Source organism: Labeo rohita, chromosome 16 (genome assembly GCF_022985175.1).
Source record: "Labeo rohita strain BAU-BD-2019 chromosome 16, IGBB_LRoh.1.0, whole genome shotgun sequence".
NCBI classification, from domain to species: Eukaryota; Metazoa; Chordata; class Actinopteri; order Cypriniformes; family Cyprinidae; genus Labeo; species Labeo rohita.
The window spans coordinates 6083087-6097114 of NC_066884.1; the positions used below are offsets into that span (position 1 = coordinate 6083087).

The window sequence follows — 14028 nt, forward strand, 5'->3', positions numbered from 1 at the left end:
CATGCAATCACGAGTTTACATTAACTTTTATCTAACAAGTCTGACTTTTTTTTTCAGAATTGCAAGTTTATATCTCTTGAGAACCATAGTTTTAACAGTAATTATTTAATAACAAATAAACCTATTTATTATAATATTTCTAATCGCTGTAAATAAACTTATTTTTTATTGTAATATTTCTAATCGCTGTACAAATAAATTTGAATGGAAATTAAAATCTCTTTCTTCAGTACAGAAATATTTTCCAGACAATATTTTAAGAATTTTGCTTCATAACAACGAACATTTTCTTTTAATTCTATTAAGATACATATAGTTTTAACAGTACTTTAAATTAAACAAAAACTATTTTATTTCTTATTTCTAAGCAGTCTACAAATAAATTTTAATAAAAATGAAAATGTTTTTCTTCAGGTTAATATCTAACAGCAAAGAAAATATTTACAGATAATATTTCTTTAGCCTTTAGTACAAAATACAACATTAATTGCAATTTAATATTTAAATATGTTGTCTTTATAACGTCTAACATCTTCACACAGCATAGGTCTTTAAATAAATATTTAAAAAAATTGTGTGTGTGTGACCCTAGACCACAAAACCAGTCATATAAAAGTCAGTTCTTGATTAAAAGTTGAATAAATAAGCTTTCCATTGATGTATGGTTTGTTAGGATAGGACAATATTTGTCCAAGCTACAGCTATTTGAAAATCTGGAATCTGAGCGTGCAAAAAAAAAAAAAAAAAAAAAAAAAAAAAAATCTAAATATTGAGAAAAATCACCTTTAAAGTTTTCCAAATGAAGTTTTTAGAAATGCATTTTAGTAATCAAAAATTAAGTTTTGATATATTTACGTTAGGAGATCTCAAAATATCTTAATGGAACATGATATTTACTTAATATCCTAATGATTTTGGCACAAAATAAAAATCTATAATTTTGACCCATACAATGTATTGCTGGCTATTGCTACAAATATACCCGTGCTATTAAGACTGGTTTTGTGGTCCAGGGTCACATATATACACATAGGTCCTAGCTATGAATGTGTTCTTTTACCTATTCATCAAAACACTATAAACAGTATCATAGCATGCATACATATTAATTCAAACACATTAAGTGGTTTCATAAGCAGTCCATCATTGCTGTAATAAAATGGCAGTATGGTGTGTATCTGTGGCAGGGTCCATTGGCTCTGTGCTGGCCTGGCTGTGTGTGTATGTGTAGAGTTGATTACAGTCAATTACAGTAAGCTTCATTTTTTATCACTGCATCAGTAAGCGAGAGCGTGAGCCGTGGAGTCCTGAAACAGGCAGTCTGCCACACTCCACCTACCTACTGCATCTGTCATCTGTCTCTGTGTGCTAATACTCTTCATCACTGGAGCTAAGACTGCAAAAAATGAATGATTTACACAGTATCTGCTGCTCAAAAAACAAAGTATTCGGACACTTAAGCAACACTTTAGATGCCTGAATGTCACTGAATTAGATATAAACCCACCGGCATCAGCAAACAAATGATGCATGAGATTTTCTTGGAAAATTAACATATTTGTAATTAAAGTATTTGTATTGTATCATAGCTGGTAGCATTTGCATTCACATACTTACATGGTGAAAAAAAGTGTGAGAGTCTAAACAAACTTGCTAAATGCTTGCGTGACACTAGCTCAGCTGTTTTCATAATAGTCAAGCTTTTCCAGAAATAGTTTTGCCACAAGTATGTTGTATGCAGCATTAGGAAGTTAGATGTATTTTAGTGAATCTGTTTATTTAGGATGTTTCACCTAAAAAAATACCATTGATCAAATATAACTCCTGCATCTACCACACAGACAGATGGATAGATAGATCGATAGAGTTAATTGTGACTAGTTAATTGTGACCACTTAGCTCACATTCTGATTTTTCACAATTTGAGTTTATATCTCACAATATATTCAATTTGATATATTTATTTATTATTAAGATATAAACTATAAAGTTGTGAGTTTATATCTCGCAAATCTGACTTTTTTTTCCCCTCACAATTGTCAGTTATAAATCAACACTGACGTTTTATCTCACAAGTCTAGCTTTTTTTTTTTTTTTTTTTTTCCTCACAGTTTCAAGTTTATATCTCACGATTGAACTTCTCACACAATAACGAGTTTACATTAACTTCTTATCGAACTATTTGGACATTTTTTCTCAGAACTGATAGTTTATATCTGAGTTTATATGTTTCATTTCTGAATTTAAACCCTGCGATTAAGAGTTTCTATCTTTTATTTTTAAGTTTAATCACAAATAAGTTTAAATCTCATAATTCAGACTTAATTTCAGAAATTCGCAAGTTTATATCAAAAAATGTTGTAAGATATAAACTATAAAATTGTGAGTTTACAACTTGCAAATCTGACTTTTTTCCCCCTCACAATTGCGAGTTATAAATCATCATTGATGTGTTATCTCACAATTTCAAATTTATATCTCACAAATTTAACTTTTCATGCAATAATGAGTTTACATTAACTTTTTATCTAACAATTCTGACATTGTTTTTCTCAGAACTGCGTTTATATCTTGCAATTCTGAGTTTGTTTAATTTTTGAGTTTAAATCTCACAATTCAGACTTTATTTCACACATTTGCAAGTTTATATCTTACAATTTTGTGTAAGATATAAACTAAAATTGTCAGTTTGCATCTTCGAAATCTGACTTTTTTTTCCTCACAATTGCGAGTTATAAATCAACATCGTCACTTTATCTCACAATTCTGGATTTTTTCTCACAATTTCAAGTTTATATCTCACAAATTTAACTTAATGCAATAACGAGTTTACATTAACTTTTTATCGAACAATTCTGACATTTTTTTTTTCTCAGAACTGCGTTTATATCTTGCAGTTCTGAGTTTGTTTAATTTTTGAGTTTAAATCTCACAATTCAGACTTTATTTCACACATTTGAAAGTTTATATCTCACAATTTTGTGCAAGATATAAACTATAAAATTGTCAGTTAACATCTTTAAAATCTGACTTTTTTTCCTCACAACTGAGAGTTATAAATCAACATTGACGTTTTCTCTTAGAATTCTGGCTTTTTTTCTCACAGTTTTAAGTTTATATCTCAAAAACGTAATCACGAGTTTACATAAACTTCTTATCTAATAATTTGGACATTTTTTCCTCAGGATAAGGTTATATCCTGTAATTCTGAGCTTAAATCTTTCATTTTTTTTACTTTAAATCTCACAATTCTCAGAACTGAGTTTATATCTAACAAGTGTGAGGTCTGAATTATGTGATATAAACTCAGAAAAAAGTCAGAATTGAGAGAAAAAGTTGCAATTACCTTTTTTATATTAGTATTCTGTGGTGAAAAATAAGTTTCCACTTCATCTACACTTAATAAATCTTTAATAAAATGATACTGTTTGTCACTATGTGTTTATATCTAGTTAAAATCCTGTATTCTAATTTTAGCAGTTACAATAAAATTAATTTCAATGTAGGTGTAGATGTTTGTATTCCAGCTAAATGTCTCTAATTTCTGAATTTAATTGTATAATTTAATTTAAATGTACATTTAAAGACACTATTCCCTTTTCTCAGAAAATTAAATCCTTGCAACTACAGTACTGCATTATGCAGCATAGAGCCAGAAGCATTTGCATTCACATTCAGTACTTGCATGGTGTATGCTTTCGGTTTTACACCCTGTCAGAAAGCAGAAGAAAACATCAGAAAAAGTGTGAGAGTCTAAAATCTGAAAAACTACACGTTAAAATCTGCCCGTCATGTTTTGTACCTGGAGAATTGCAACTGGACGGTCTGTCCTCCTTCCCCAAAGATTCACTAAAAGTTGCTGAGGCACAGCTGTAGTTTAACAGTGTCAGCTGCCCGATGCTCTCAGTATAAGAGCTTTAAATATAACTCACTGATGGCCGTCTCGAGTGAGAACTATAACGCGTGGACTCGCATCCGCTGGCTACTCTCGGCACGAATAGCTCCTCTGTGTAAGGTGCCACTGTGTAGGTTTCATATTACTCTGTATTAATTTCTACGCAATTATATCATAAGCCGCTGCATCGGCGTGTAATTTGACACAGAGGAAAAGTTCAAATCCCTCGCAGGCTAGTTAATGGAAAAAAGTTCAAGGTATTACTCATATAGCAGACCTACATTAAGTAAAGAACAGTGTGAAGAACCAAAAGCAGTGATGCTACTAACTTAACTACGGACATTTGTCTGTAGCGTGACACTATAATATAGTGAAAAGTTCTTTGGGGAACCAAAAGTGGTTCTTCTGAGGTAGCTTATGCTGGTTTCATACCAGTCTAGTTTTTCCATAAACTACTTAGATTTAATATGCAGCACCAGAAAATTTGATTTCTTTTAGGTTGTGTGCAAGAAGCGTGAATCTGTTTTCCGAAAGCCACGGAAACGCGGCCTACAGAGCCACTGAAGTGACATGGTTAGCCGCTTGCTAGCATTACAGTAGCCTACATAAAACTTCACTTACTAATTAAAGAGAGTAAGGAGAAATGACTGAGGACGACGGCAAATGATTTGCAGATCCTGAGCACTACTGTCAAACATATACTTTTTTAAAATGAGTAAGTACTGCCACTACATAGTATAAACAAAGTAGCCTACCAGTGATCGCGAATCTCGAAAGTGAAAGAAAAACAGCGAACACGCTGTTGGAACTTGCAGTTAATGTACTCACCCCCTTGTCATACAAGATGTTAATGTCTTTTTTTCTTCAGTTGTAAAGAAATTATGTTTTCTGAGGGGAACATTTCAGGATTCCTCTCCATATAATGGACTTTTATGGTGCCCCTGAGTTTGAACTTCCAAAATGCAGTTTAAATGCAGCTTCAAATGGCTCTAAATAATCCCAGCAATGGAAGAAGGGTCTTATCTAGCGAAACGATCGGTTATTTTCTAAATAAAATTTACACACTTCTTAACGCTCATCCTGTCTTGTTTTTTTTCCGGTTCAGTACAGTTACACTATAAAAACAGCTGGGTTAAAAACAAACTGGGTATAATATGGACATACCCACCGATTGGGTTGTTTTGACCCAGCAGTTGGGTTACTACCCGGAAGGTTGGGTTAAACATTTAACCCAACCGCTGGGTCAAAACAACCCAATCACTGGGTATGTCCATATTTTACCCAGCGCTGGGCAGCATTTAACCCAGCAGTTTTTAGAGTGTAGGGTATGTCAAAAAACTCCCACCTCACCCTTTTTTAGTAAAGGGGGTTTGACCTTCTTTGCACGTTCACTTTGTAAACACTGGGTCAGTACTTCTGCAGCGATTTAGGACAATTTTGATGTTGGAGGAGAAAATGAGATGGGAGTTTTTCGACATACCCTAACTGTCATGAAATGGAAAACGCAGACCTAGACAAGATAGACAAGAAATTGAGGTTAAAAGGTATATAAATGATCATTTTTTTTAAGAAAATGGCCGATTGTTTCGCTAGATAAGACCCTTCTTCCTTGGCTCGGATCGTTTAGAGCCCTTTGAAGCTGCATTGAAACTGCATTTTGGAAGTTCAAAATCGCGTGCACCATTAAAGTCCATTATATGGAAAGAAATCCAGAATATCTTTACGACTGAAGAAAGAAAGACATGAACATCTTGGATGACAAGGGGGTGAGTACATCATCTGTAACTTTTTATTCTGAAAGCAAACTACTCCTTTAATAGCGCTCCCTGATGCACTCAATTTATATACCATATAATTACCCAAAGATATAATTGGGAGAGAAAGTACCGAAATATTTTTTTTCTTTCCCATCTCATATTTAATCCCTTTAGGGGTTCCATAGTACATGTCATTTCCTTTCCGAACAAGGTATTCAGTGGGTTGCGGAGAGAAATCACGATGCAACCTCAACATCGTTAGGTCTGTTTGGACGATGACATTGTCTGTCGGCCCAACCCTATTAGCAACACAGTGCAGGCACTTATTTAAATAAGTGGTTGGACTGTACTAAACTACAGTTTAGACAGTATTAAACTAGTTTGTATCTTGGCAGTTTCAAAATAGCTTCCTTAATGCTGGTAATAAGAGGGAAAGTGTGATAACAGGTTAACACAACATAATACAATGACATCTGATTCATTGAGACACATTGTTGACGGAGTTTACAGGAATAAAAGGCATCAGGATGCAGTTTCTTTCTTCTCTATATTAAAACAGCTAGATTTTGACATTTTCTGAACAAAATGTGAGTGGTGCTTACCAATGCAAAAGTCACGCCACAATGCTAGGCTGTTGTGGGTGGTTGCCACGTCACTTCTATGCAGTTGCTATCATGTTCTGAGTGTTTTTAGCACATTACTATATGGTTGCACCTCCTCTAAGATATTCGAAGTTCCTAGAAATGGTCTATGGACTATGAGAAAAAAACAGCATGTCAGTGATCGCACATCATAAAAGTAATAGCACACCTCATCTCAACAGTCTCATGACCACAGGGTGAGTTACTCACCGAAGTTTAATAAGGGCAGGGGTTTGTTCAAATCCCTAACCCGGAGTATGAGCAACAATAAAAATGATGCTTGCCTTTGCAAAAAGCACTAATTAGCATGTTTCGTTCACCGCATTTATTCTCATTACAGTGTGCAGAGCATTGATAAAGAACTTGCACTTTTCACTGTTTTTAAGATTCTTACAGCTTGAAATATCACTAATTCATCACATAATGTTTATAGGCATATACACTGTCATTTTTATGTTTTTAAAAGAAGTGCCTTATTCTCACCATGGCTGCATTTAATGAATACAGTAAAAACAGTAAAACTGAGAAATATTATTACTATTTTAAATATCTGTTTTTTTATATATATATTTTTTAAATGTAATTTATTCCTGTGATGCAGAGATGAATTTTCAGTATCACTACTCCAGTCTTCAGTGTCACACGATCTTTCAAAAACATTCTAATATGCTGATTTCCTGCCTGTGAAACATTTATTATTATTATTATTATTAATGTTGAAAACAGTTGTGCTGGTTATGCGATCACATATGTTGACTATAAAACCCTTTATTGAAAATTTTACCTCTTAAAATGACTGATGTTTGCAGTATCATTGCTTCTGCCTTTAGGTTTCCTGATCCTAAATGACCCTCTGGCAACACGAATAGTTAAAACCAATCAAAATGGGGAGATCATCATTTCAACAGAAGCCAGTTAAGTCAACCTGTAGGCTAAACATTTGAGCATAATTAAATTACTATAAGGCTGACTTCATAATAGAACATTTGCTTGATTCTTGCAGGCTTCTTATGTGGTCCTGGTGTGAATATTAAAACCCCAGAGTACAGTGAACTTGATTTATTCTGCACTGCTGCAGCCAAAGTGAGTCAGAAGCTCTGTTCCAAAACAAAGTGAACTACCTATCCTGCATTTTAAGGCATCATCATGATACTTATATTGTACTACTGCTTTCATTGCTAAAGAATAATGTAGAATTGAATTGGAATGGACTATTTAAAATTATATTTTGGTGTGCTGTGTATCTTTGTGCTTATTAGAGCATTGAGTAGTTAGCTAATCCCAAATTCTACCGAAATCATATTAGTAAATATTAGTAAAGTAGCTGAAACAGTCCTGAAGGAGAAATCAAAGAGCGCGAAATGTCAATAATGAGAAAATTGCATAATAAGCCCTACATCTGCTGTGTTTATTCATGAGGTCTCTGCCCAATATCATGATTATGCTAATGAGAATGCAAATACACAAATAAAGGATCGCTGAACTTTGACTAGTCCATTTACTCAATGTCTGATGCATATTACACTGGAATCTGGAAAGAACTACCTCAATCCAATCTCTAATTCCATTTGTAAAGACTACAACACCATTATTTGATATATAGCATACTTTAAAAAAAAAAAAAAAAAGCCACACATGCAAAATCAAACACACACATGCATGTTATAATCAATTTTGGATAAACCTGGGCCTTAAAAACACATAATCAGTTTCTGGCTACATCAGTCTAAACTGGTGTTCCTTCTTCACCAACATCTTTTACACAATAATCTTTACAGCAAAATTATACATTGTCCATACTGCGAACATGCAGTGACACACTTCAATATGTGAGCCTGGACCACAAAACCAGTAGCACAGGTGTATTTGTATCAATAGCCAAAAATACACTGTTTGGGTCAAAATGATTGATTTTTCTTTTATGCCAAAAATCATTACGATATTAAGGAAAGATCATGGTCCATTAAGATACTTTGTAAATTTCCTATCGTAAATATATCAAAACTTAATTTTTGATTAGTAACATGCATAAAAATGTCATTTGGACAACTTCCCTGGTGAAAAAAACAGCATATGCTGGTAGGTAGGTTTTGATGCTGGTTTAAGCTGGTCCTTTGCTGGTTTATGCTGGTCCTTGACCAGCAACATGACCAGCAAAAACCAGCAAAGGACCAGCTTAAACCAGCATCAAAACCTACCTAACCAGCATTCCAGCATCAAAACATACCTACCAGCATATGCTGGTTTTTTCACCAGGGTTCAAAGGTGATTTTTCTCAATATTTTGCTTTTTTTGCACCCTCAGATTCCAGATTTTCAAATAGTTGTATCTTGTCCAAATATTATCCTATCCTACCATACATCAATGGAAAGCTTATTTATTTAGCTTTCAGATAATGTATAAATCTCAATTTAAAAAAATTGAGCTGGTTTTGTAGTCCAGGGTCAAAATATCTGTGAGCATTAATAACTGACAACAAAAGTATACTCAAGTCAGCATACTTTCACATTATGAGAATGTTAGAACAGTGCATTACATTTTTTAGACACTGATCATTTTAATAGTCGACTTTCATAGTCAGGTTAGAGGCCATACTGAATTTAGCGCGGCTGAAAAGGAGGCTGTGAGGGATAAATCTTTACAATGGTGCCAAATCACAATTTTCACAGCTTACAACTTTAAATATAGTTTATGGAGTTTTTAATCAATTGTTTTTTAATCAATACGTTTCGTCAGTTGAACAAGCGGCATGTTGTCAAACAAAAGTACAATCCATTGAACACAGGTAATTTTACAGCCTCGCGTTAAAAATATGGCGCTGACTATTGGTCTGTTGTTGAAAGTGCTCCAAGAACTCCAAAACCATAATTCTACCAAATGGAACAATCAGGAGGGAAAAAAAAACATTAGGAAAGCGTCTTCGCTAAACAAATTAGGTGGAATTCAGGCACATGTACTCTAAAAAATTACTTTTAAAGCTTTGACTTTGAACCAACAGAGGTCAGTCGCTAGTTACTTATCAACCCAGTTAGTCATCTTTCCCTTTTCCCTTCACATCGTATAGTATAAGTGTTCAAAGCGACCATTTATGCCTCAAAAATATTATGCAAGAGCACAGCCTGCTGCGCTCATATGCACGAGCTGAACTGACATTATTCAACAAAATATTAAGTTCTCTCCTCATAAAATATCAAAATTCAAAACCACTTAAGCGACAATTAATATTACATGAATAACAGAACAGTCAGTGCCCCTCACTCAAGTGCATAATACGGCAACACACTATTTAAAAACTATTAAGTGACTATTGAAGTATTGATGCGCCTTCTATTGCGGATTAGTCACACATGCACCGTTGCAAACGGAAGCAATGGCTTTAAGCTCATTCCCCCCAAAGCAGTGACATCTCCCACTCAACTACTTAACAAAACTCAGAGTACAGACACAGAAAGTGTGTCCTAATAAAAGAATATTTCTCGTATTGAGCATCAGAGCGATTTGACCCATCAATTCGAGATAATTCCTCTACCCAAGCAGTGGGATGCACTTGCAATACAGAGTCTGCATGGCTTGCAGGTACTTAAACAGATTGTAAAACGTCATGAGGGGGCAGAAAGGTCTCTTTCCCTCACGAGCACGCAGAAACTGCCTGACTTGGAGTGCTAAAATGACAGCAGTCCTCCACCTGCATCACTGAGAGCATCAGCAGCAGAAGCAGCAGCATCAGTGGTACTCTAGCGCAGGAGGACGCTGAGGGAGGAACACGGGGGATGCAGCAGAAATCCATCAGTCCTCTTACCTTGAAAGGGAACATATGACATGTTCCAACGGCATTGAACGTGTTCTCCGTGTCTCTTCAGTCTCTCGACATGCAAAAATATCCTTCAGCAGTCAGAGGAAGCGAAGAACCCCTTGTGCTCATGGACTGCGTCGACGCTGGAGCGATATTCCCGTAATGCGAATGGAGAAACCGAAAAAAAATCATCGTCCATGGTCGACGAGAGCCATTGGGATGATTACAGCCCGTGTATCACATCACATCACATATCACACATACGCGCAAAACAAGAGTGATGAAGAAGAGGAGAACGAAGGGAGAGAGAGACAGAGAGAGAAGGGGGCGGTGAAGGGAGCGTGCGTGCGCATGTATGTGTGTGCGCGTTTACCAGTGTAGATCGATCTAAATGCACTGTGTGTATCTCTGTTAATGTGATGTGATATGATTCCCCTATAGAGTCATGTGACTGTTAAATACCACTGAATATGAATATGGTAAACATTGTGATACACATCAGAGTAGTATAGTATTTCTATAATGCCATTGCTGTTGATTCTTAAGTTACACAAGGAGCTGGACAGTTCATTTGAACCTCAAATTTTAACTTTTTTTTTTTTAAACAAACTCAAAACTATAGACTTGCTAAATGTTCTTCTTACGGGAAGAAAAAGGTGGATAGGCTTACAGTGAAGGAAGGAATGCACATCTGACACCAAGATATTACAGTCCCAAAATTCTTTTGACTTGAGTTAGCAAGCAACCACCTAGTAACACCCTTGCAATAAACACTTTAGCAACCAGGAAGCAACATGCAACCAACCACAGTGTCAGTGGGTTTTATACGATTAAGAATCACTTTAATTTTTTTTTTTTATCAGAAAATGTCAACTAAGAAGCAGGTTCTTTATTTAAATCAACATAAACTGCTTAAAATAGTTGCCAAAAAAAAAGTGTGAACGTTCAAATGAATTTTTGAAAAATTAATTAAAATGTGAATAAGTAAATAAATCTAATATTAAAAAAATAAATATAAATATCTAACAGTACTGTATTATGAGTAGAAAACATAAATAAAAATACATTTTTTACAGTTTAAATTGCATGATCTTCATGCATGAAATAGTGCTGAATTAATTTTAGGATGTGACATCTAAAAGACTGAAACTGCTGCTATAAGCATTTTTTTATGGAAAGACTTAATTTAGCCGATCAGAAGACTTTGAATCATGCCTGTTAATCATTTTGCATGTTCCAAATATGGAAAGCAGGAAGCTGAGAGGTTTGAAGTTGGTTTATATAGCCTATATTCAAATAAAAGAAACATTCAGCTTCTTTCATCTCAATTTTCAATGATATCAAAACATATTTAAAGTAGCTAACTATTACATATCTCTTTATAGGCATGGTGAACACCTTTACTTTTGCAAACTATCAATAAGCATACACATATACACTTTCTCTTTACCAACTGAACGCGTTGCCTTCAAATTAATGTACAGTGGGAAGTCGATCAGTATGTTAACATTCATATTGAAAACAGAAACAAAATACACAAGTAGCCAAAACAAATAAACAATGTATAATGGGAAAAAATCTTCCCATCCACCTATTTCCTGAACGCAGAATTAAGCCATTGGGTGAGACTTACGGTTTAATATCCGCTATAGGGAAATAATGAGAAGAATAAAAACGTGCAGTAATGGTAAAACTGTTGCACTACAAACAGTTGTGTTCATAATTGAGATAATACATTAAAATAATGTGGTAAGACACACCAATTTGCAATATCAAGAAGCAATAAGCTGTTTTCTACAGCTAAAAATAGCTGGATACGGATGAGACCCAGAAGCCAGACCCATAAAATTTACAAATGGCTGCGTCCAATCTTATGGAAAAAAAAAAGGTGGACAGACTTACAGTGAAGGAGGGAATGATCCACATCTGATACCAAAATATTACAGAGAGAGGGAGTTAGCAAGCAACCACCTAGTAACACCCTAGCAACCACCATGAACTCCTTAGCAACCAGAAAGCAACATGCCACCAACCACAGTGTCAGTGGGTTTATACAATAAAGAATCACTTAAAATTTCTTCAGAAAATGTCAAAGAAGAAGCAGGTACTTCATTTAAATCAACTTAAACTGCTTAGAACTATTGCAAGTAACAAAAGTGTGAAAAAAAGTTAAAATTAATTAAAAAAAATAATTAAAATGGAAATAAATAAATAAATGTAATATACAATATAAACAAATATATACATTTTTAACAGTATTATGAGTAAAAAACATAATACATTTTTCACAGTATAAAGTGAATCTTCAGGCATGAAAATATATTGCTGAATTTTTAATTTCAGGATGTGGCTGCTCACACAAGGATGATCATATTTGTGGGTCAGTCACATCGAAAAGACTAAAAACTGCTGCTATAAGCATTTTTTATGGAAAGTCTTAATTAAGCCAATCAGAAGACTTTGAATCGCTCTCTGCCTGAAAATCATTTTGCATGTTCCAAATATGGAAAGCAGGAAGCTGAGAGGTTTGAAGTTGGTTTATATAGCCTATATTCAAATGAAAGAAGCATTATCTAAACATATTTAAAGTAGCCATTACATATCTCTTTATTGGCATGGTGAAGACCTTTACTTTTGCTAACTATCAATAAGCATACACATGCACTTTCTCTTTACCAAATGAACACGTTGCCTTCAAATTAATGTACAGTGGTAAGATGATCAGTATTTTAACATTCACATTCCAAACAGAAACAAAATACAGAGGCAGCCAAAACAAATATACAATATATGATGGGAAATGCTAACTCTTCCCTATAGAGTGTTTACACTACGCATCAATCAGCCATATTGGCGGCACTGAACCAAACTAAATTTAGATATTTTGCTGTTTATTGCTGATGAAAATGATCAATTATTGTCATGTACTGGGTTGTACTAATCGGTTTGACCAGGAAAAACATTTGGAGTACTATAGACTGCCAAAAGTTATAACAAATCAAGGAGAAGAGTGCAAAATAAACTGAGTAACAAAATGTTTGTGGTTGGCCAAACTGAACCAGGATTTCCAGGGCAAGAATCTTGACAACATTTATTTTTGTTCTTATGGTTTCCAGTCAGGTAGGTGAAATATTAGGCTAATATCTTAATTAATACTGCTCATAGGTATCTTTACCACCTATTATGTTTAGTTTGTCAAAATATTGTGCCCTTTTCTGCTTACTAAGTCCTTCTCTATATGATTTAGCATCTTCCACATGTTTTTTTTTTTTTTTCTGTAGTTCACACAACATAAATTAGCAGAACAACTTATTCAGTAGTAGCCTACCTTAACGTGCAATCCATGCTGTTGTTTACATTGTTTGCATCCGGGTAACTGACCAACCCGTGGCGTACGTGCAAACCCTTTATACGGTTTTAAACAGGACTTTTACACTATGATCTCTTTAAATAGCTTACCTTGCACAACACTTATCATAAAGCAAACCAGTCGATTCATTCTTCATATTAGTTGATGGTAAGCTCTGTTGTATAGCACCGATATTGCTAAAAATATAGCGGCCAAAATTTTCAAATCTACCTCAGACTTGTTTCCCGCCATCTTTCATACGAACACGCCCCCTAGTTTTCCCACTGGTAAACACAAATAGGTTTGGTCAATCGTGTGTATGTAACTGCTAATTACCATATTTCAGAGCTAACACAAAAGTGTAGAGATAAACAAATCATACTACAGCAATGTATTAACTTTCTCTCTCAAGACTCTCAAGATTCTCCACAGAGCCGGAAAGTGAGGCCTGCTGTCAAGGCAACCAGAGCCAAAATGGCGTTCAACGCAGACAGAGTAAATTCTAAACTACAACAATCCTGCTACAGTTATGTTATTTCTCAGAATAGATTACAGTCCTCATAAAACACATAATACAACGCGTTTGAATTTCT

General features: G+C 34.6%; 1 protein-coding gene across 1 annotated transcript in view; it reads right to left on the reverse strand.

Annotated features, from left to right (window-relative positions):
- Nucleotides 1–10433, reverse strand: part of syngap1b (synaptic Ras GTPase activating protein 1b) — a 155267-nt gene extending 144834 nt beyond the window's left edge. Inside the window, exon 1 of the mRNA XM_051131245.1 lies at nt 10093–10433. Within this exon, the coding sequence (XP_050987202.1) occupies nt 10093–10114 (22 nt within the window). The 5' untranslated portion in view covers nt 10115–10433. The remainder of the gene's footprint in view (nt 1–10092) is intronic.
- Between the last annotated feature and the right edge of the window lie 3595 nt (nt 10434–14028).